This window comes from Palaemon carinicauda, chromosome 20, assembly GCF_036898095.1.
Source record: "Palaemon carinicauda isolate YSFRI2023 chromosome 20, ASM3689809v2, whole genome shotgun sequence".
NCBI classification, from domain to species: Eukaryota; Metazoa; Arthropoda; class Malacostraca; order Decapoda; family Palaemonidae; genus Palaemon; species Palaemon carinicauda.
Window position 1 is genome coordinate 31,641,632 of NC_090744.1, and position 25,165 is coordinate 31,666,796.

Sequence of the window (25,165 nt, forward strand, 5' to 3'; positions counted from 1 at the left end):
GTGGCTTCATCAATGTCAGGTACGTTACAGAATGAAGGGCCGGGTCACCTGATCCACAAGTGGAAACAGCTAAACACATCTCAAACTCCACTAGTGGATCTAGTGGATATGGAAGACCTGGGTCTTTCTGCTCCTTTGCCGACCGGTCCCCAGAAGATGGAGAAGGGTCCAGGGGTAAAATACTTAAGGGTGAAAGAAGATAACTAGAAGATTTCTTCAGCATAGAAGAGGATACCAAAAGTGAAGTTATGCTTTGCCTTCTTCCTCTTCCTTTACGTATACTTATCCACTTCCCCTTAAAGGAAAAAGACCATAAGCAGTCATACCCCCCCTGCAATGACTCACAGAATTTGGGTCAACGTTACTCCTGCTCATTAAGGTTCCGCAACTTTGGCCAACAATTCCAGTTCCAAGGCATTAGTGGATGTTGTTTCTCCAATAAACAGTACACACACAGCATAAAGATAAAGAGAGAATATATTGAAGCAGCCAAGTTAGGGAGACCAAAAGTAGAGATATACCTACTGTTAGGCTGCTGGAGTCTGTCTAGCTTATTGGTGTACTGACAGGGTGGGGAGGAATTCCTCGCAACCAGACAATAACTACCAACACCTCATTATGATTTTTAACAGAAGAGATTATAGCTTCACTGAAATCATACTCCTATTAAAGGACAAGGATTCGCATCCGTGAAGGAACAAATATTATGTACAGTACAGCTGTACTGTACTACATTAGCAAATATTAGGGGTCTGAATACAGTATAAATTATTGTACAAGTACAGAGAAAAAAAACCTACATGGTATATATTTTATAACCAAAATTGTTTCCTAAATAAGTCTGATTTTCAACCTTCTTATGAAGTTTCAAAGTTTTCTTTTTTTTTTCAAAATAACTATTTCCCTTTGGCTTTAAATAAGAAAACCTTGTGTGTTTGGTGGAATCATTCTACAAATAATATCGCTTTGCATTGAAAGAGAAATAAAACTTTTCATGAAGGATCTTCAAAAAATTCCTAGCCGACTGCTAAACAAAACATTACTCAGAACTACCAACATAGCAGAAAAAATAAAAAATTACTTTGAAACATACTGTAGTTCAGAAAGGAGGGGATTTCTATAAAGAAAAAAAATCATAACATCTAGATCCATTGGATATTTATTTACTCACCCTTGATACAGTATCTGATATTGAAATGATGGAAGTTTGTTTCCTTAGGTCCCACATAACACAATGACCAGCATATGTTGATGCTAAGATATGTGCAACTTGTCTGTAAAACAATAAAAGACAGTCAAGAACTCAGTACACCATACAATTAAAAATTTAAAACCAACTCTAAAAGCAAGACTATAATGATCTGGCAAATTAAACTTTATTTAGCTTTTACCATCATAATACTTTACTTACTACACATATATAAGTATTGTACATTCACGTAACAAAAAGAAAAAAAAAAGAAATCTGGGTTTCTGATGGTATCAGTCTCACCTGTTGAATGATACACAGGTAACATCAGCATTTATTGCTGGTCTTTTCCCAGGAGAGTTTGGAGTGTCTAATTTGTTAATATCCCATACAGAAATTTCACATTCAGAAGACCCCGATGCAATGAGATTTTTCTGAAACAAAATTAAACTAAATCAAAATCCTACATATTGTATCAAAATTTTACTCAACATTTAGAAGTAAAAGACAAAAAGAAGTTATCAATGGACATTAATATAATTCTTTATAACAGCAGACATAACAAGTTACTAACCATGACTGAGGTCCAGCATTTTACAATACAGAAGCTACATCTTCAATGCTAATAAAAATTGTCTTTTATAGATAATTAGGAAATTGGTAAACAGCCATTAAAGTTACAAAAAAAAAAAAATTAAATCTGAAAAACTCAAAAAAATTCCATGATGAAATGCTGAAGTTACACATCCACTTTATAACCAATTATTCCTTTCCATTAAGGAGACTTACCTGAATAGGGTTGGGCGAAACAGTGAAAACTGGACCAGCGTGCAACCCTTCTGTCTTCCCCACCAAATGGTCAGCTTCCCCAGCCAGCAATTTGGCAGCATCATAAATATAGATGGATGCATTGTCACATCCACCATAAATAAAGCCGGATGGCTTACCTTCCGCAACACTCCACTGGACAGAATGGAACCTAAATGCAAATAAGAAGCCTCTCATTTTACCGTATCCAGATGCATTACATCGTTAGTATATCTTTAACCGCTATAACGTTCTTTATACAATTATTCCCTGGGCTGATTTTGCCATCATACATTACTTGTGAACTAAACATTCTTTAATTCATAACGACACAGCATCAGCTCTTCTAAAACCTTACGACTTGATTACCAGGACAAATAAAGCCTCACTTACCTTCCTGGCGATTCCACGGAAGCAGCAACTTTCGTTTCAAGATTAGACTGGGCAATATTCAAATTGTACAAATTGAGAGTTGAGTTAGTACTAAAACTGGCATCCAATTGCTGTGCTGCTGTTCCGCTGGCCAAGTACACAGGTAAGACATCACTTGGGGACCAGGCTATGCTGCCTGTCCCTATTATTTCTTTCACCTTCATTTTTGGCACCTGGAAGGAAAAGAGACCACCTTAGTTTTCTTGGTCAAATTTCAACCGTACCTTGAAACTTAGAAGATAATTTTATTGGTGTTTCTCTACCCTTTATGTAACCAATCTAGGATCAGTATAAATCAGGTTTCAAAGAATGGGCATCTAAAAGTGAAACTGTATGATATACAGTAGGGTCCCGAATTATGCGAGAATTTGGTCGATTAATGACCTCGTGTAAATGGAAAATCGCGAATTTCGAAACACACAACAGAAATAATTCCATTGCGGCCATGGCAACCAGCAATTTGCCTATTCAAATGTGTTTACTACCCATTTCCAATACTTTCTTTGTACTATACTGTATTTCTTTATAATATCAAATTGTTTTTGTAAGTAAATAAAACATTTAATATACTTTAAAGTTCTAATAACTTGAAAAATGGTTAAAATTACAACCAGGATAGGTGTAAACACCATATATTTCCCGTTATAACACAACCCAAAATACAGACAAATTTTAATGTTTGTCATATCTATTGTATAATACAACTGGTGAATAGCAAAACCATCACTCTATAGACTAGCTTGTTGTATGATTGAAAATCCAGAATTATCAAAATAAAGGCGATTTTATATCATGCGTTTCCTAAACACGCTAAAAAGCACAATAGAAAACGACAACCAATGTTTTGTTTACGTTTATCTCTGATCACAACGAAGAAACAGACGCATTTATACATCTGTGTTTTTGAATTGACAGCCATTTTACCAAGTATAGATTATATGTTGAATTTGTTATTACCAATGTTCTAATTATTTTTTATTAGAACTTTCAAATAAATGAAATGAATGCCATTTATGAAATGTTTTTCTTTATGATGCCGCCTGAAACGGAAACCTTCCATTTGTTTACACTCCATCTTCGATTCATAATAAACAAACAAATGCATTAAACACACATGATCTAAGTCATAACTAATGATATTACAAACATTTAGTAAACATTATGTTATTACAAATATTTTACTTACCGTATCCATATAAATTCCTAAATTCGTAGTAAAGCTGGAAATTTTTTTTCCTTATGCGTTTAATCCACAATAGCAAACTGCCGCTAATGACAGAGTGATAACTTACGATAATTCTAAACTGTTACGAAAGATAATTGTCCTTTCCATATCCAAAATACTTTTCCTAACTTCAGTTATAAGTCAACTTGTACCCATCTCAATTATGGATCCATATGCAAAAAAGGTAAAAGAAGAAAGTACTAGGCCTATTTTTAAAGTCACCGAACAATTAGGTTACCGCTATAACGTTCGATGAGAGAGAGAGAGAGAGAGAGAGAGAGAGAGAGAGAGAGAGAGAGAGAGAGAGAGGAGAGAGAGAGAGAGAGAGGGGGGGGGGGGGATGGTTTTAAAGTACTAAACAATAAATATGATAGGTTATAACACATTGGTGTTTATGTAATATTAACTGTATAGATGGTTTGAATAAGTTAAGAAATGGTGTAAACAATTCTTTGTTATTGTATTCGCGCGGAAGCTAGACATCAGCTGATGTGATCACAGCCAAAAGTAAAACAAAAATAAGTTAGCAATACTCGATTTTTAAAACATACCCGAAATTTAACAACATAAGTACATGTTTTATTATAGCGCAATTGACATTTAAAGAGTAAAAATTTTCTGGAATAGAATGGTGTTTCCTAAAAAATAGTGGTTTGCGGACGAAATCGGTTACCGTATTTTAAGCTATGATTGAAATGGATGTATACACGGTATAATTTTTTTCGTTTTGTATTTAATTGACACTTCAAGAAAACCGATTTTGGTTTCTTCATCTATTTGTACGTAGTATAACGAGAGAGAGAGAGAGAGAGAGAGAGAGAGAGAGAGAGAGAGAGAGAGAGAGAGAGAGAGAGAGAGAGATTATGACGCAGAAGGTTACAGACCTAGAACAGGGGAGGATGAAGGGGGGGGGGGGGGGGAGTGATGAGATAGGCTGGGTGGACTCGCAGGGGAGACGGTAGGAGACGGGGGAAGGGGGGATTTGGTTGCCAGTGGCTAAAAATAGATTCTGAAAGACGGTAAAGGGAAAAACGAATCCCATCGAATAAACAGAATAAGGAAAGGGAATAAGATCCAGAGGAATAATAGATATAATGGAATGAAAATGACTAGATGGTGTTAGTTGTGATAAGAATAATTTAGATATTTGAAATAAGAGTGTCTGAGGAGGTATAGAAGGAATTCGTGATAAATATAGAGGAATATCAAAGGATACAGTTAGTTTGCATTAAAGGGTTTGTTATCGTTTATCGGCAGTGAATAGCCTAAACTTCGGTAACGAGTCGTCAATATTTTGTCATATTTTAAACAGTATACATTTGATTTGCAAACATTGGTTTTGTAGAGTAGACGGTAAAATAAAATCGAGAGAGAGAGAGAGAGAGAGAGAGAGAGAGAGAGAGAGAGAGGAGAGAGAGAGAGAGAGAGAGAGAGGGGGGGGGGATTTATCCCCCTCTCTCTCTCTCTCTCTCTCTCTCTCTCTCTCTCTCTCTCTCTCTCTCTCTCTCTCTCCTCTCTCTCTCTCTCCTCTCTCGATTTTATTTTACCGTCTACTCTACAAAACCAATGTTTGCAAATCAAATGTATACTGTTTAAAATATGACAAAATATTGACGACTCGTTACCGAAGTTTAGGCTATTCACTGCCGATAAACGAACCCAGTCTACTCGTGAAAACCTTGAACGCCCAGAGGGAAAAATAAGGCTTTTAAATATACTGTACTAAACAAAAATAATGCTTTAATATACCATCATTAACACTACCATTACAATTATCGTAAGGTTGGAGAAAGATAAAGATTGCCGAGAACGTAACCACATTTCTGTTTACATTTTGTCAGCTGGACTCGCACAGTTAACAGTTGATTTCATTGTTGATGTGGAATTTTATCCTTAAATAGGCTATTCATTATGAAATTATGTTAATGAAATGTAATGTTGATATTGTTTTGTAACATTTATTATAAATCACCGTATTTAGGGCTACCAATATACTTAAAAAGACAATAGATTTGATACATTTTGTAGTGCTTGACTCGCGAACTTTGAACAGCCTCGTAGATACAGGAAATTTAATTTTTAAAACTATCGATCGCGTAATTGAGGAATCGCGTAATTAGAACACGTGTAATTCGGGACCCTACTGTACAGTAGTGTCTGGTTTTTAATCAATTTTTTAGTTGGATTAGGGTTGCTAAACGTCCCGTTCTTCCGGGCCATGTCCCAGATTTGATCATTTTGTCCTGTCCCACATCGACCCTTCTGGGATACCCTTAATAACACCATAACATTATATTTTTTAATACCTTATAACGATTCTTAGTTGGAACTTTGTATGACAGAATCTCAAGAACAATATTCAGAAATGTTATTTTTGCGCCAGTACAGTACTTATACATTTAGCATTCCATCTCATAATGCTAATGTTAAGCGTGTATTCTCACTCATGAAAATCCGGTGGACTGACGAGCCGAACAAGTTGGATGTGGCCTCTGTAGAAGCTATCTTACAATGCACATGGAACTTAATTTTCATTGAAAATAATTTTTTAGGCAGATGACCTCTTTAAAAAAGCAAAATCATCCAAGAAATATGGTCAAATAATAAAGATTTGAGTTCTATTTTCGTTTATGTAAACTTGTTACTTTAATTCACACTCATTAAACAACTGTAAAGACTTAATTTATTTTCAGTATTGTTTGTATTGATTATTAATTTTCCAAATTACTCTTATAATTTTCCATTTTTTATATTATGAATTTTCCAAATTACTTTTTTTTTTTCTTTATATGATGACTTATACCCCATTAAAATTATTCCTTCATGTTACTAAAATTATTCCTTCATGTTTTTTTTTTTATGATGTGATAATTATATCAAAGTTATATAATACTGTACTGTAGAGTATAATTGTCAGGTTGTGTAAGTAGGCATATATTTAGTTGAATCAGTAGAACTTCAAAAGTTCAAAGTTGGAACAAATGCTCTTTTGTTGACCAGGCGGACATGAGTCTTTTTATAGTTTATTTATGATATATTTGTTTTTTATGTTAATAGTTTTATATATGACATGTCTGTTTTGACGTTACTTTTTTTAGAACGATTTATTGTTAATTTGTTCTCTTCATTTATTTATTTCCTTTCCTCACTGCGCTATTTTTCCCTGTTGGAGCCCCTGGGCTTATAGCATCTTGCTTTTCCAACTAGGGTTGTAGCTTGGATAGTAATAATATTAATAATAATATGGTGAGTAATTTCAAGTGACCCAGATTCCTAATCTTGTCATCTGGCAACCCTAAGTGTGATGTATACATATCTATATCTATACTGTATATATATATATATATATATATATATATATATATATATATATATATATATATATATATATATATATATATATATATATATATATAATGTATGCAGAAAAAAAATGAGGGAACCAATAACTCCTAAAAAAGTTCAAGGTATCTAATCTAACTGCCTATATCCTATAATCATGAATAACTCCAGAAAAAAAAAACTGGATTTATGTGTGGATAAAAAATATAAACAATGCAATGCACTAATCTGAAAGAAAAGAAATGCATAATTCATTATATGATCACTCCAAAATCATATAATTCATACTTGACAACAGCAATGGTAGCCAAACATTATTTATTGAAAGGTCATTGCTACATAAAGTAACCTAATATAGCCATTAGTCTCTTAGTCTATTGTAATTACTTATACATAGTATATACACAAGTACACTTTTAGATTTTCTTGCCATATTTACAGGCTTATTGTGTACAATATCTAGCAAAGTATTCTTAGAAATTACATTTAGTTATATCTCTCTCTTTATTCTGTTTTACCTTACTCAGACCTTACATAAGAAACCTATTTGGATAAAACTTGGTGAGAAACTTTATATCAGTTTTGGTGTATACTTCAGGAATGCGAGTACATTACACCCAAGAAGAAATTAACAAAACACAATGTGATAAAGAACCAATGATTCATTAAAAGTATCACATAGGCTACAGTACTCTATATGCAATAGGGAAGGTTAAGAGAAAGAGATTTCATTATTCTTACCATTACTTGCAACACATTCGTGTGAACCTACCACATGAATTGTAAAATGGTAACAATAGTGCAGTGGTTCTTAACCCTTTTTATACTGCCACGCCCCCTTTAGTAGTTGATACTTCCCTTCAAGCCTCCTCTCTATCCATAAACTGTAGAAGATATTTCACCTAGCTTTTATTGACAACATTAAATATACTGTTGATTTTAGTCATTCTCTATGGAGAGAGTAAAAAGATTTTAAAATGCAGCTTCACAAACATATGTCCTAACCCTTGCATGTGTTTTATAGTGAGATTAATGAAATTAAGAGTACTATGACTGTCACTAATTGTAGTGCGCGATCACTGAACTCTGTTATAGATCCCATGTTTTAAGTCTGATAGAGGACATGTGGAAAGCTTATTGGCAACAGTATATTTCCATCACAGTGGAAATCCACAAAATCTAACAATTCAGCATATTGACAGCAACATTGCAATACTTGCCGAGGGCTGGGCAGTACCACTTGAGCGATCATTAGAACAAGGTACTCGTCTGAGAGTATCGGGCTGTGTAAAGTGTATTCACGAACGTTTTTGTAATAAAGTGAAAAAACTCATGTTCTGATGTCTCACTATCCGTTGACATGGGACACGTGAACCAAAACAGACATGATACAGAGTTGGGCCTATTACGTATTAACCAACTTTTTTGTAATGAAGACATATCTATAGCTTTTTCAAGGACTTACGCTCCACTATACTGAATAATGCTCGCTTGAATAGGGTGGCTGGATGAGCACTTCAGCTCCTGGACTTAGCTCGGAGGAACAGTACGTACAGTAAATCAACAGAATAATATCACCCCCCGGGCAGAAACTTGAACGATAATACTTCCAAGAAAAATGTTATTTTCATTAGTAAAATAAATTTTTGAATATACTTACCCGATGATCATATAGCTGTCAGCTCTGCTGCCCGACAGAAAAACCTACGGGCGGAATACGCCAGCGATCGCTATACAGGTGGGGGTGTACATCAACAGCGCCATCTGTCAAGTAGGTACTCAAGTACTCGATGTCAACATAGAACCAATTTTTTCCTCTGTCCACTGGGTCTCTATTGGGGAGGAAGGGTGGGTCCTTTAATTTATGATCATCGGGTAAGTATATTCAAAAATTTATTTTACTATTGTGAAAACAAATCCAGTTAGTAACAGCGTATTTAGTAGGTCTTGCCAGTGGCACGACAGAGAGAAAATTGGTTCTATGTTGACATCGAGTACTTGAGTACCTACTTGACAGATGGCGCTGTTGATGTACACCCCCACCTGTATAGCGATCGCTGGCGTATTCCGCCCGTAGGTTTTTCTGTCGGGCAGCAGAGCTGACAGCTATATGATCATCGGGTAAGTTTAATATTGAAAAATAACATTTTTCAATATTAAACTTACCCGATGATCATATAGCTGATTCACACCCAGGGGGGTGGGTAGAGACCAGCATTACATGTTGACATTATGAGCTAAGTATTCCGTATTTCATTTTAGCAGTTATTCAAAATAACAAGCATAAAATAAATAAGTACCTGGTAAGGAAGTCGACTTGAACAATTACTCTGCCTTTTTAAGTACGTCTTCCTTACTGAGCCTCACGATCCTCATAGGATGCTGAGCGACTCCTAGGAGCTGAAGTATGAAGGGTTGCAACCCATACTAAAGGTCCTCATCAAAACCTCTAATCTAGGCGCTTCTCAAGAAATGACTTTGACCACCCGCAAAATCAAGTAGGATGCGAAAGGCTTCTTAGCCTTCCGGACAACCCAAAAATATTAATAAAACATTTCAAGAGAAAGATTAAAAAGGTTATGGAATTAGGGATTTGTAGTGGTAGAGCCCTCACCACTACTGCACTCGTTGCTACGAATGGTCCCAGAGTGTAGCAGTTCTCGTAAAGAGACTGGACATTCTTAAGATAAAAGACGCGAACACTGATTTGCTTTTCCAATAGGTTGCGTCGAATATACTTTGCAGAGATCTATTTTGTTTAAAGGCCACGGAAGTTGCGACAGCTCTAACTTCGTGTGTCCTTACCTTCAGCCAAGCTTGGTCTTCCTCATTCAGATGGGAATGAGCTTCTTGTATTAACAGTCTGATAAAATAGGATAAAGAATTCTCTGACAAAGGCAAAGATGGATTCTTAACTGAACACCATAAAGCTTCAGACGGGCCTCGTAAAGGTTTTTAAAATAGAACTTAAGAGCTCTTACAGGACATAATACTCTTTCTAGTTCATTTCCAACCATACGAGAAGTTTGGAATATCGAACGATATTGGTCAAGGCCGAGAAGGCAGCTCGTGTTTGGCTAGAAAACCAAGTTGTAGAACATGTAGCCGTTTCGGATGAGAATCCGATGTTCTTGCTGAAGGCATGAATCTCACTGACTCTTTTAGCTGTGGTTAAGCATATCAGGAAAAGTGTCTTAAAGGTGAGATCTTTCAGGGAGGCTGATTTAAGCGGTTCGAACCTGTCTGACATAAGGAATCTTAGAACCACGTCTAAATTCCAACCAGGTGTAACCAAACGACGCTCCTTCGTGGTCTCAAAAGACTTAAGGAGGTCTTGTAGATCTTTATTGTTGGAAAGATCTAAGCCTCTGTGACGGAAGACTGATGCCAACATGCTTCTGTAACCCTTGATAGTGGGAGCTGAAAGAGATCGTTCTTTCCTCAGATATAAGAGAAAGTCAGCTATTGAGTTACAGAGGTACTGGTCGAGGATACAGATACTGACTTGCACCAGTTTCGGAAGATTTCCCACTTCGATTGGTAGACTCTAAAGGGTGGATGTTCTCCTTGCTCTAGCAAACGCTCTGGTTGCCTCCTTCGAAAAACCTCTAGCTCTCGAGAGTCTTTCGATAGTCTGAAGGCAGTCAGACGAAGAGCATGGAAGCCTTGGAGTACCTTCTTTACGCGTGGCTGACGTAGCAGGTCCACCCTTAGGGGAAGTGTTCTGGGAACGTCTACTAGCCATCGAAGTACCTCGGTGAGTTATTCTCTCGCGGGCCAGAGGGAAGCAACTAGCGTCAACTTTGTCCCTTCGTGAGAGGCGAACTTCTGCAGTACCTTGTTGACAATCTAGAACGGAGGGAATGCATATAGATCTAGATGTGACCAATCTAGTAGAAAGGTATCTATATGAACTACTGCTGGGTCCGGGATAGGTGAGCAAACTATTGGGAGCCTCTTGGACATCGAGGTTGCGAAGAGAACTATGGTTGGCTGGTCCCAGGTGGCCCAAAGTCTCTTGCATACATCCTTGTGGAGGGTCCAATCTGTTGGAATTATTTGTCCCTTCCTACTGAGACAATCTGCTATGACATTCAAGTTGCCTTGGATGAACCTCGTTACTAGTGAAAAGTCTAGACCTGTTGACCAGGTGAGGAGGTCTCTTGCGAACTCGTACCATGTCAGAGAGAAGGTCCCTCCTTGCTTGGAGATGTACGTCAAAGCAGGGTGTTGTCAGTGTTCACCTCCACCACTTTGCCTTGAAGGAGAGACCTGAAGCTTTTCCAGGTCAGACGTACTGCCAGTAGCTTCTTGCAGTTGAAATGCATTGTCCTTTGACTCGAGTTCCATAATCCCGAGCATTCCCTACCGCCTAATGTCGCACCCCAGCCTACGTCCGATGCGTCCGAGAAGAGAACGTGGTTGGGAGTCTGAACAGTCAGGGGAAGACCCTTTCAAAGGTTGATAAAGTCCTTCACCAAATCAGACCAGACTTTATCTTTCCGGAAACCGGGATCGAGACCGCTTCTAGCGTCTTGTCCTTTTCCAGTGAAAAGCTAGATGATACAGAAGAGGACGGAGGTGTAGTCTTCCAAGTGACACAAATTGAACCACGGATGACAGTGTCCTAACCAGACTCATCCACAGCCTGACAGGGCAGCGTTCCTTCTTCAGCATCTTCTGGAAGGATAGCAGGGCTGGGGGTTGATCGTCTTGTTCAGCAATGTCCTCATCAGAGGGTTCCTCATCCGAAACTGATGAGGAAACGGCAACGGAGTGGGCAACGTCTGACTCGCTGAGTCCGGTCGCACTGGTGGATGCGTGACGGAGCCGGACACAATATCATGGTACTGCTGCACAGTCTGTGAACTGTCAACCATGGGGACGCGAGGAAGTACAGCGTCAACCCGAAACTGTCTAGACTGTCTGGGTTGTGCAGTCAACCCCCTACCGGGTTGCTGAGGTTGCCGCACTGCGTCACAACAAGTCACCTCTGCTGGTTGTTGAACGTCTTCCTAGTGACACACTGAACGTCCACAACCACCTCCGAGAGTCGCTTAACGTCAACGTGCGACTGGCAACCCACACTGGGTCGCATCGGTGGAGGAAGCACCTCAACTGGCGGACGCGAGTAGGATACCTCAGCGTCAACAGGGCGCACAACCAACCGGTAGGAAGGTTGTTGGCCAGAAGGTACTTCTCCGTAAAAAATCCTCTATCAAGGACACAAGCTTGGACTGCATGTCTTGCAGCAAAGCCCATTAGGGTCTACGGGAGCAGGTGTGGCAACAGACGGGGTTAGCGACTGAAGCGGAACCATTTACCATCCCTGGAAGCCTTGATATGCTTTAATTAAAGTCCATAGGAGGCTAAGCAGCTTAAGGCTCCTCTCCAAATGACAGAGTCCTCAAAGGAATATCAGTAGGAGGGAGAACAGCACTTTCTCATCTACAGGAACCATGTCCGAGAAAAGCTAGGTTATCTCAGTGAGGGTCTCACTGGTGCATAAGCAGCAGACCAGAAGGCAACGTTATGTAACTGCTTGACAGTCTGTGAACTGTCAAAAACTGAACTGTCAACCACAACAGGTGTGTGAGGACATACAGCACTGGTGCATTAGCAGCAGACCAGAAGGCAACGTTAAGTAACTGCCTGACAGTCTGAGAACTGTCAAAAAACTGAACTGTCAACCACAACAGGTGCGTGAGGACATGACAGTCTGTGAGCTGGCAACAATCAAAGCTGTGTGGGGAAACCTCAACTCCTGACTGACTAGTCTGCTGCGGGCGAGTGGCGGTAACCACAGTGGGTTGCGGAGGCTGACACACCGTGTCAAAACACGGCAGCTTGTGGTAGCTCACGCACGGCAACGGAGTGCTCCGTGTGTCTGTGGGAGTCAGCATGCGTCTGGCAGGGTCGACAGCGCATGGGTGGAGGAGCTCTCACAACAAGAGTGTGGGAGCAGGCAGCCGCAGCGTCTGCTGGGCGCACAACCGTGGCAGGTTGTAGGCAAACGGGTGCATCGTCAACCTTCTCCGCAGTCGGAGTGTGGGAGCAGGCAACAACCAAAGCGGAGTGGTGGTGCGTGGTGGGTTGCGGAAACTAACGCATCGCGTCAAAACACGGCAGCTTGACTCCACCTTCCCACTGCTGATGCGGTAGCTCACGCATGTCAACGGAGGGTGCCGCACGTCGGCTAACGTCAACATGCGTCTGGCAGGGTCGACTGCGCATCGGTGGTGGAGCTCTCCGCAGCCGGAGTGTGGGAGCAGGCAGCCTCAGCGTGAGCTGGGCGCACAACCGTGGCAGGTTGTAGGCTAACGGGAGCAGTGTCAACCTTCTCCGCACGAAACTCCTGCATAACCGCAGCTAACTGAGTCTGCATAGACTGCAGTAAAGACCACTTAGGGTCTACAAAAGCGGCAACAGACGGAGCTACTGTCCGTTGTGACTGAGGGTCTAAAACAGCTGGTGCGGCAACAGACGGAGTTACTGCCTGTTGCGGTACCACCTTGCCTCTCTTGGGAGGTGTGCAGTCGTCGGATGACTGCAACGAGTCCGAACTGACCCAGTGGCTACACCTGGGCCGTTGGACTTGCGCGGAAGGGACCGACTTGCACTTAAAAAGCTGCGAGATGTGGTCCATGGTTTCTTACGAGAAACCTCTTCCGCAGACGAGGAATAAATGGGCTCTCTCGTCTTTGTGTGGGTGGGGCGATCTTGGGTAGATACGCCCGAAACCACGGAGGGAAAAACGTCTGTTCGTTGATCAAGGCCTGTGGAACCCATAAGTCGTTCGACATTACTTCTCCCCTGGGCTTGGGAGCTTGTAAGAGGTCCCGGACTAGGTGAACGACTGGCACGAACAGACGAACCCTCGGACGCAACACTGTAACACTTTGCGCATATCACTTTATCACTTTGATCTTCTGTTTTGCACTTATTTCACTGAAATCGAAACTTTAACTGATTTCTACCTGAAACACGCAATCCTATCCTTCATTAAAAGGTAGTAATTGCGAAAACAGTCGTACAATGCAACAGAAAACATAAATAAAGATAAAGAATTCAGTGGCTGGGAAAGAGACTAAACACTAGATCAAATAAACTACGTTTACAATCTCTCACCGCACATAGCCTGGGAACAAGAATAAAACCCTAGAAACGTTTTACCTTCTTCCCCTACAGCGACTAGGGAGGAGAGTAAAAAAAAAAAAAACGAGAACAACGTTACCAGCTTGAACGAAACGTTTATTCTCCTCTCTCTCCCTCCGTCTCTATCTCTCTCTCTCTTTCTCTCTTGATTTCGCACCTGAGAGAAGAGCCCAATTATATATCGTTAAAAACATGTTATTTGCTAAAGGAAAAAACTGAAAGGTTTTCCAAATAAAAAGTTCCTTTAATTTAGAATTTAAACCATTAAAGCTAAGAAAGAATGAACAAAACGCCAGAATCGGTTTACTCTTACTGCAAAGTGAAACCATGATACACTCTCTCTCTATCGTAACGATAGAGCGCATGTTGAACGTCCTGAACGTCAACAACTGCGTAGACTAAAAACTAAACGTTAGTTCATCTTTGAAAACAGGACGAGACTATCAAAGAAATTCTTTCATAAAACATTAAAATTTAAAAAGTATTAAATTCTTTAAAGGTTAAATACGATATAACGGACTCAATGTTAATTAACTTCGGTTCCAAGTTAGGACCGCCTACAATCAGGAAAGGTCGCATATAAACAAACATAAAAATTTATTGTTATAAGTTTATAATAAATGGAAAGTTAATCGAAGAGGCCTATAAAGGCGGAGAGATATAAAATATATAGGTCTATAACGTGTTAAGCAAAATTACCAAAAACCTAAACACACTTCCGTCTAAGGGAAGGGTCGGCCATTTAAAAGTGAAAGAGAGTCCATACTCTCTTCGTCACCATAAATCTATCCAAAACGAGTTCAAGTTTTGAAATGAAGATAAAACCCCTGCATAGCGAAAGCTCAAAACTGGAATAGTGTACTTCACCAAATCGTTGTGAAAGCAAATCCAGTTAGTAACAGCGTATTTAGTAGGTCTTGCCAGTGGCACGACAGAGAGAAAATTGGTTCTGTGTTGACATCGAGTACTTGAGTACCTACTTGACAGATGGCGCTGTTGATGTACACCCCCACCTGTATAGCGATCGCTGGCGTATTCCGCCCGTAGGTTTTTCTGTCGGGCAGCAAAGCTGACAGCTATATGATCATCGGGTAAGTTTAATATTGAAAAATGATATTTTAATAATAAAATAAATTTTTGAATATACTTACCCGGTGAATATATAGCTGCAACTCTGTTGCTCGACAGACAAACTGTACAGAAAAAAACTCGCCAGCGATCGCTATACAGGTTGCGGGTGTGCCCAACAGCGCCATCTGTCGGCCAGATACCAAGCTCTATGTAAACAAAGACTCAATTTTCTCCTCGTCCCACTGCGTCTCTATTGGGGAGGAAGGGAGGGTCATTTAATTTATATATTCACCGGGTAAGTATATTCAAAAATTTATTTTATAATTAAAATATCATTTTTAAATATTCAACTTAGCCGGTGAATATATAGCTGATTCACACCCAGGATGGTGGGTAGAGACCAGTAATATATGTTTACATTTTATGAGCTAAGAGTTTTTATTTCATTTTAGAAGTTATCAAAATAACAAAAACACAATAAATAGGTACCTGGTAAGGAAGTCGACTTGAACGATTACTCTGCCTTATAAGTACGTCTTCCTTACGGAGCCTCACGATCCTCTTAGGATGCTGATCAACCCCAAGGAGCTGAAGTATCAAGGGTTGCAACCCATACAACAGGACCTCATCAAACCCCTAATCTAGGCGCTCTCAAGAAATGACTTTGACCACCCGCCAAATCAACTAGGATGCGAAAGGCTTCTTAGCCTTCCGGACAACCCATAAAAACAACATTAAAAAACATTTCAAGAGAAAGATTAAAAGGATATGGAATTAGGGAATTGTAGTGGTTGAGCCCTCACCCACTACTGCACTCGCTGCTACGAATGGTCCCAGTGTGTAGCAGTCCTCGTAAAGAGACTGGACATCCTTTAGATAAAAAGACGCGAACACTGACTTGCTTCTCCAATAGGTTGCGTCCATTATACTTCGCAGAGATCTATTTTGCTTAAAGGCCACGGAAGTTGCAACAGCTCTAACTTCGTGCGTCTTCACCTTAAGCAAAGCTCGGTCTTCCTCACTCAGATGTGAATGAGCTTCTCGTATTAACAATCTGATAAAGTATGATAAAGCATTCTTTGACATAGGCAAAGATGGTTTCTTAACTGAACACCATAAAGCTTCAGATTGGCCTCGTAAAGGTTTGGTACGCTTTAAATAGAACTTAAGAGCTCTCACAGGGCATAAGACTCTTTCTAGTTCATTGCCTACAATCTCCGATAAGCTGGGAATATCGAAAGATTTAGGCCAAGGCCGAGAAGGCAGCACATTTTTGGCTAGAAAACCAAGTTGTAGCGAACAGGTGGCTTTTTCTGACGAAAATCCGATGTTCTTGCTGAAGGCATGAATCTCACTGACTCTTTTAGCTGAGGCTAAGCATACCAGGAAAAGCGTCTTTAGAGTGAGATCTTTCAGGGAGGCTGATTGTAGCGGCTCGAACCTGTCTGACATGAGGAATCTTAGTACCACGTCTAAATTCCAACCAGGGGTAGCCAAACGACGCTCCTTGGTGGTCTCAAAAGACTTAAGGAGGTCTTGAAGATCTTTATTGTTGGAAAGATCTAAGCCTCTATGCCGGAAGACCGATGCCAACATGCTTCTGTAACCCTTGATAGTGGGAGCTGAAAGGGATCGTCCTTTTCTCAGGTAAAAGAGAAAATCAGCTATTTGAGCTACAGAGGTACTGGTCGAGGATACAGAAACTGACTTGCACCAGTCTCGGAAGACTTCCCACTTCGATTGGTAGACTCTAATCGTGGATGCTCTCCTTGCTCTAGCAATCGCACTGGCTGCCTCCTTCGAAAAGCCTCTAGCTCTCGAGAGTCTTTCGATAGGCTGAAGGCAGTCAGACGAAGAGCGAGGAGGCTTTGGTGTACCTTCTTACGTGAGGCTGACGTAGAAGGTCCACCCTTAGAGGAAGACTTCTGGGAACGTCTACTAGCCATCGAAGTACCTCGGTGAACCATTCTCTCGCAGGCCAGAGGGGAGCAACTAACGTCAACCTTGTCCCTTCGTGAGAGGCGAACTTCTGCAGTACCTTGTTGACAATCTTGAACGGTGGGAATGCGTAGAGCTCCAGATGTGACCAATCTAGGAGGAAGGCATCTATATGTATTGCTGCTGGGTCCGGGACTGGGGAGCAATAGATTGGAAGCCTCTTGGTCAGCGAGGTTGCAAAGAGATCTATGGTTGGTTGGCCCCAAGTGGCCCAAAGTCTCTTACACACATCCTTGTGGAGGGTCCATTCTGTTGGAATTACTTGCCCTTTCCGACTGAGACAATCTGCTATGACATTCAAGTTGCCTAGGATGAACCTCGTTACTAGGGAGATGTCTTGACCTTTTGACCAGATGAGCAGGTCCCTTGCGATCTCGTACAACGTCAGTGAGTGGGTACCTCCTTGTTTGGAGATGTACGCCAAGGCCGTGGTGTTGTCTGAGTTTACTTCCACCACTTTGCCTCGAAGGAGAGACTTGAAGCTTTTCAAGGCCAGATGTACTGCCAACAGCTCCTTGCAGTTGATATGCATGCTCCTCTGACTCGAGTTCCACAGTCCTGAGCATTCCCGACCGTCTAGTGTCGCGCCCCAGCCCACGTCCGATGCGTCCGAGAAGAGAACGTGGTTGGGAGTCTGAACAGCCAGGGGAAGACCCTCTCTTAGGTTGATATTGTCCTTCCACCAAGTCAGACAAGACTTTATCTTTTCGGAAATCGGGATCGAGACCGCTTCTAGCGTCTTGTCCTTTTTCCAGTGAAAAGCTAGATGGTATTGAAGAGGACGGAGGTGTAGTCTTCCTAGTGACACAAATTGTTCCACGGATGACAGCGTCCCTACCAGACTCATCCACAGCCTGACTGAGCAGCGTTCCTTCTTCAGCATCTTCTGGATGGATAGCAGGGCTTGATCTATTCTGGGGGCTGATCGTCTTGTTGTTCAGCAACGTCCTCATCAGATAGTTCCTCATCCGAAAACTGATGAGGAAACGGCAACGGAGTGGGCAACGTCTGGCTCGCTGAGTCCGGTCGCACTGGTGCATGCGTGACGGAGCCGGACGCAACATCATGGAACTGCTGCACAGTCTGTGAACTGTCAACAACCATGGGTGCGCGAGGAAGCACAGCGTCCACCCGAGACTGCCTAGACCGTCTGGGTTGTGCAGTCAACACCATACCGGGTTGCTGAGGTTGACGCACTGCGTCAAAACAAGTCACCTCTGCTGGTTGTTGAACGTCCTGAACGTCAACAACCACCTCCGAGCGTCGCTTAACGTCAACGTGAGGCTGGCAACCCACACTGGGTTGCATCGGTGGAGGAACCACCTCAACTGGCAGACGCGAGAAGGTTACCTCAGCGTCAACAGGACGCACAACCGACCGGTTGGAAGGTTGTTGGTCAGAAGGTTCGGCAGCAACCTTCTCCGCATTAAAGTCCTCTATCAAGGACGCAAGCTTGGACTGCATGTCTTGCAGCAAAGCCCCTTTAGGGTCTACGGGAGCAGGTGCGGCAACAGACGGGGTTAGCGACTGAGGCGGTACTTCAAAGGCTCGAAAACAGCTGTGAAGTTGACCTGTAAAAAACTTGGAGCGTCTCCTGGCCAGGCGCCAGGGAGAGTCTACGAGATTTGAGAAGTCTATCTGGGCAGAGGCATGAACTCCCAAGCCGAGAACTACTCTCGTGTCATATCAGACTCTCGCTCTATAAGCCAGTTTAAAAGAAGGGAAAGCAAAGGCTGTAACCCCCAAACTCCTCCTGGTGATAAACCAGTCACCTAGCAAACGTAAAGCTCTCTAGGAGAGCGAGAGAGCACTAGCTTATAAACAACGGCTTCGAAGTAGCTAGGCCTAGTGTAAGCTCTGACGTTTAGGCGAACGAGGAGCAGCAGTTACAAAAAGATCCGGACAAAGATCCTTAAAAAAAATCATCATGATTTAATTAAAGTCCATAGAGGGCTAAGCAGCTTTAGGCTCCTCTCCATCTGACAGAGTCCTCAAGGGAATATCAGTAGGAGGGGGAACAGCAACTTCCTCATCTACAGGAACCTTGTCCGATAAAAGCTGAGTCTCAAGCAAGGGAGAGACCTACCGTGGTGGCAATGCTTTACAAGCAGAGTCCACACTCACTGGTGCATTAGTAGCGGACCAGGACGCAACGTCATGTAACTGCTTGACAGTCTGTGAACTGTCAACAACTGAACTGTCAACCACAACAGGTGCGTGAGGACGCACAGCGTCCACTCGAGACTGCTTTGACTGCCTAGACTGAGCAGTCAAAACAACTCTAGAATGCGGAGGTTGACGCACAGCGTCAAAACAAGCCAACTCCGATTGTTAGCGAACGTCTTGAACGTCAACAGGAGCGTCAGCAAGTGGCCTAACGTCCAAATGCGGCTGAAAATCCACACGAGACCGCATCGAGTGTGGTACTAAACAACCTGACTGACGTGACTTAGCTACGCCAACGTCAACAGGAAGCACAAAGGAACGCTAGGTTGGCTGAAAGCCAGGATATCGATGAGATAAACGGCTAGACTCAACGGACTAATCGGCAGAATAGTCTTCCATAAGGGAGGCAAGCATATTCTGCATGTCTTGCCGTACAACCCATTAAGGATCAACGGAAATGGTTGTGGTAAGAGACGAGGGTAACGTCTGTGACCGCAACACTTTGCCAACAAAAAAGACTCTCGGAGTCTGTGTTACGCTTTTGTTAGGCGGCGAGCGGTTATCCGATGACTGCATAGGGTCAGAGCTGTCCTAATGGCTGTAACCAGGACGCTGGACCTGTCCTGAAAGGACTGACTTTCGCTTAAGGGCTTCGAAACCTAGTGACAGGTTTCTTATGCGAAAAGCCTTCGGATGACGAGGAGAAAAAACGTCTCTCTCGTCTTATGGTAGGGGAGATCTTGGTAAGATACACCCGATACCATAGAGGGAAACGTCTGTTCGTTGATCAAGGCCTCTCGAACCCATAAGTCGTTCGACATTACTTCTCCCCTGTTTGGGAGCTTGCAAGAGGTCCCGGACTAGGTGAACGACAGGCACGAACAGACGAACCCTCGGACGCAACACTGTAACACTTTGCGCAATATCACTTTATCACTTCGATTTTCTGTTTTGCACTTATTTCACTGAAATCGAAACTTTTACTGATTTCTACCTGAAGCACGCAATTCTACCCTTCATCAAAAGGTAGTAATTGCGAAATCAGTCGTATAATGCAAGCTCATTAATACATACTCTCTTTGTCACCATAATTAAATCTATCCAAAACGAGTTCAAGATTTAAGATGAAGATAAAACACCTGCATTGCGAAAGCTCAAACCAGAATATAGTACTTCACCAAAGATGATGGGAAAAACTCCAGGTTTCAACAGCGAGTAAAGTACGTCTTATCGACACGTCGACAGAGAGAAAATTGAGTCTTTGTTTACATAGAGCTTGGTATCTGGCCGACAGATGGCGCTGTTGGGCACACCCGCAACCTGTATAGCGATCGCTGGCGAGTTTTTTTCTGTACAGTTTGTCTGTCGAGCAACAGAGTTGCAGCTATATATTCACCGGCTAAGTTAAATATTTAAAAACGTACGATAGCATGGATCCGGTAAACCAGATAATCATCATATTAGTAATGTAATTTTTTTTTAATATAAATTGTCTAATGTATAAACACCCGCCATTCCAAACCCGATGTTAAAATTCGGTGAAATATAAGCATGATGAATTAATCATTTAATCCCAAATTTCATAGTTTTAATTCGATATTCTTTCTCAGGTACACAATGCCTTACACAGACAGCTGACCAGTTCTTAAAACATATTAAATTGATTGATTGATTTAAAGTTTTCAGGCATCCTGTCTTAAAACATATTAAATGTTGCTTTTGGGAATATAAATAAGCCCACCATGGGTTCACAAATATTGTTCTAATAAGCAGAAAAAAAAAAGGTTTCAAAACAGGTATACTAAAACAAGGGCTAAGGAAACTTAACTTTCACTACTACTGTACTATAGTCTATTCTTATGGTATTATTGTACTGTATTACAGGGTAATGTAACCTAGGAAAAAACTACTTATTTCTATAGAAAAAAAGGCCCGTTCTCTTCGAAAAGGCCACCCCTGCCAGTCGGTGCAATTCTGCCTCACTAAAAAGAATTGACTATAGTATTATTATGATGAGGCTAATCAGTAACACATCAGGTCAAGTATCATGACCATCCGTACGTGTACAAAAAAAATCAGCTGATCGCTACTATTAAACACTGGGCATACTAACCTAGCCTATAATCTACCACAGATGTCAGAGGACTCTTAATATCACGACGTTGAAACGTGGTCAATGTTAGCCGTTAAGAAAATGACAAGTCACAACTGTCAAAAGATACGGCAAATCTCTGGACTCAGCAGATAAGAAAAAAATAAAGAAAACAGCTGACCTTAATTTCCAATGCCCAACCCAAAGTGGTTAACCTATTATCCTGTCAAATGCTGAAACACAGAATACAAGAAAATCATTACTGTCAGTGCGTATTTAATTGTTAAGGCAATTAATTTATAGAGTAGTAATGACCAGGGACTTACAACTCACCAAATTACTTGACACAAGGGTTGACGGCTTGAGAGAAACAGCCACACAACCTACTCCTACGACCCTCTGATGTCAACTATTTCTACGTGGCGTATTCAAGGAGGATAGGAAAAGTTATCTTTTTCTAGAAACTCATCTGGTTTTTAATAATTTTATTGTTTACGTTCCATAAGGCGATAGACATCAATCAGATTTATTTAAAAGTTATAATAATACCCAAGATTTACAATGACATCTATTTACAATTTAATCGCTGGGCTCAACATGAAAATTCAGACGATAACACTCGTGAAATAATATTGTTAATAATTACGAAATAAGGAATAAAATCAGACTTGGTACAGTTGAAATTCTTCTTTATTGTTAATAAATAACTTCTCATGGTACTCTTTATATATTCTTGTCATTATGATAACAGTTGCTTACAATTTAAAGGGGTTGTTGTCCATTACTTTCTGTAGTAGCTATAAATTTGTAATCGAGTATATATGATCATAAAACAAAATCACGATTTAAAATATATCGAAATATGAATAATAGGTAACTGTAGTCTCGTCTTCAATGGGCCATGGATGAATAAGAGGTTTTTGCCTTCATTCGCAATGGCACTTGTCACGATATGGCAAGGGACATGGCATTCTGCTTCGATGCATGGATACTCGACTTTCCCAAAAATCGCAATTTCAAATTTTTTTTGTATTTCTAATTTTGTTGTTTGTATAATTTATCTAGATAATTCTTTTATAGGTACTATATCCTCTATCGTATCTCAATATAATAAAGTCGAATTAATATTTCACCAAAACACAGCTTGTGTTTACCGGTGTCATTTGCTGAATGCAACCCACCAAAATATCTTGTAAGAGAACAATGTAATGAGCTATCTTTAATATGGACAAATATTCACCAAATAATATTTGAAATAGTTATTTGTCCATAAATTCCTTTCAAAGGCTTTTCTTGTTTAGAGTCATATAACTCATAAGAAGATTAGCATGAGTAAAACGTAATATAAGAACAGCTTAAGATAGTTGGATTATTATTATTATTATTATTATTATTATTATTATTATTATTATTATTATTATTATTATTATTATTATTATTATTATTACTAGCCAAGCTACAACCCTAATTGGAAAAGCAAGGGCTCCAATAGGGAAAATAGCCCAGTGAGGAAAGGAAATAATGAGAAAAAAATTATGAGACTAGATTAACAATAAATCATTCTAATAACAGTAACGGCGTCCAAACAGATATGTCCTATATAAACTATTACCAACGTCAAAAACAAACATGTCATATAAAAACTATAAAAAGCCTCATGTCAGCCTGGTCAACATAAAAACATTTGCTCCAACTTTGAACTTTTTAAGTTCTACTGATTCAACTACCCGATTAGGAAGATCATTCCACAACTTGGTAACAGCTGGAATAAAACTTCTAGAATACTGTGTAATATTGACCCTCATGATGGAGAAGGCCTGGCAATTAGAATTAACTGGCTGCCTAGTATTACGAACAGGATAGAATTGTCCAGGGAGATCTGAATGTAAAGGATGGTCAGAGTTATGACAAATCTTATGCAACATGCATAATGAACTAATTGAACGACGGTGCCAAAGATTAATATTTAGATCAGGAATAAGAAATTTAATGGACCGTAAGTTTCTGTCCAACAAATTAAGATGAAAATCAGCAGCTGAACACCAGACAGGAGAACAATACTCAAAAAAAGGTAGAATGAAAGAATTAAAACACTTCTTCAGAATAGATTGATCATCGAAAATCTTGTAAGACTTTCTCAGTAAGCCAATTTTTTTGTGCAATTGAAGAAGACACAGACCTAGTGTGTTTCTCAAAAGTAAATTTTCTGTCGAGAATCACACCTAAAATTTTAAGAGTATAGGGAAGAAATGCTAAGTTATTTAGGAGACTGAATAATTACGAAGTGTTAAAAACCATTTAAAGTCCTAAATTGATTGAATAAAATAGATACTAGAAAGAAAAGGTCTCATAGTTTATGATAAGTGAGAGTAGTCTACATGCTATAGTTTGTGGTAACCATTGCACTGTGGGGGATGAAGTTTAATGTGCTGCTGGACTATTTGTCCAAATGCACGGGGAAGGTTGTCTTATGGAAGTTACTCGTACATGGTATTCATCCATGATTTAGTAATTAAAATATGAAATCGCCATCTTACCAGAGTGGTTCAATTTCTGAAACCGTCTTCTATTGAGCCAGTATAGTTTTAAGATATTTTTTTATAATTATTTTTTCTTTTGATTTTATTAAATTATTGGTTATATCGTCTTTGTGTTCTACAAATCATTTAGTGTATATTTTGCAACAGCATTTACTGAAACAGCATAGAAACTTCGCGCCTCCTCCTAGAAGGTTGCATTGATGACCTCGGTTTCATGAGAGGGACTCGTTTGTTTTGGTGTTAGAAGTTTCCAAATTTCCTCTATCTTAAAATGGTAAGCGTTTGTAATACGGAATTAGTTTTTTAATTTAAGGCTTGCTTAACCCATTAGAGGCATGTCTGCCTTACGCCATCGAAAATTGTTCGCTGTAGAGGGAGTAAATCAGACGTAACTTGAGGTTAAACTAGAGCCTGTCTACTCATTGTCAAAACCTGAACTAGGTTAGACCCAAGAAAGTTAAAAAAAAGAAATAATTAGTGAACCAATAGTAAAATAACTCCGACTTTCTTATTATTCAATTTATGGTGATGTTTGAAAGTCAAGTTACAAGTGAATTTGATGTTTGAAACTCAAGTTACAACTGATAAATCATAACCTCTTATTTTTCAAAGGAAACAAACCCATAGGTGTGAACTAACCTGAGGTCCCACCGTCCCTCCCCCCCCCCACCTAGTCAGGTTTCTGTCCTCGCATACTAGATTGGGTTACACGCATCCTCCCCCCCCAAAAAAAAAAAAAAAATTCTGTGTCTACCGTACCCCAAGTTGGATCACATCGCTATGTTTACTTCCTTTGTCAAAAGTGTATTCAGGTGTAATTTGTGTTTCATTGTTATAAGGGTTGGGTATAGTTGGGGTCACCAAATATTGGGTATTATAGAAATGCACAGGACAAACTTCACTCATACAACGCTACTGTAAAGATTGCCAAGACAAAACAGAGGTGTAGGTGTCAATCATTAGGTAAGGAATTATTTATTATTTACTTTATCATATAGTAAGGATTATTTGGGATTTAGTTTTAGATTGTGACCTGGGAAGGAGGTTCATAGGGCTTGCCCCCTGGCTAGGGATTGTGACCTGGGAAGGGGGATCTTGGGGGCTTAACCTCGGCTTGGGCGTGTGACCTGGGAACTACTAGGTTAGGT

The 25,165-nt window shown here is 40.3% G+C and overlaps 3 protein-coding genes across 11 annotated transcripts in view; 1 reads left to right on the forward strand and 2 right to left on the reverse strand.

Annotated features, from left to right (window-relative positions):
• The window catches only part of LOC137660258 (protein transport protein Sec31A-like), an 83,538-nt gene extending 61,645 nt beyond the window's left edge, over positions 1-21,893 (reverse strand). For 8 of the 9 annotated variants that reach the window (XM_068395006.1, XM_068395004.1, XM_068395003.1 and 5 more), the window contains exons 1-5: positions 21,811-21,893; positions 2,390-2,601; positions 1,979-2,168; positions 1,493-1,623; positions 1,172-1,274 (exon numbers count right to left, since the gene is read on the reverse strand). In XM_068395006.1, the coding sequence (XP_068251107.1) occupies positions 1,172-1,274; positions 1,493-1,623; positions 1,979-2,168; positions 2,390-2,592 (627 nt within the window). In that variant the 5' untranslated portion in view covers positions 2,593-2,601; positions 21,811-21,893. Of the gene's footprint in view, positions 1-1,171; positions 1,275-1,492; positions 1,624-1,978; positions 2,169-2,389; positions 2,602-21,803 lie in introns of all 9 variants that reach the window. The other variant, XM_068395002.1, reaches the window with a different exon arrangement.
• The window catches only part of LOC137660260 (uncharacterized), a 284,924-nt gene that overhangs the window by 171,971 nt on the left and 87,788 nt on the right, over positions 1-25,165 (reverse strand). The window lies entirely within an intron of this gene.
• Positions 24,194-25,165, forward strand: part of LOC137659478 (proteasome subunit alpha type-1-like) — a 31,521-nt gene continuing 30,549 nt past the window's right edge. The window contains exon 1 of the mRNA XM_068394369.1: positions 24,194-24,291. Within this exon, the coding sequence (XP_068250470.1) occupies positions 24,289-24,291 (3 nt within the window). The 5' untranslated portion in view covers positions 24,194-24,288. The remainder of the gene's footprint in view (positions 24,292-25,165) is intronic.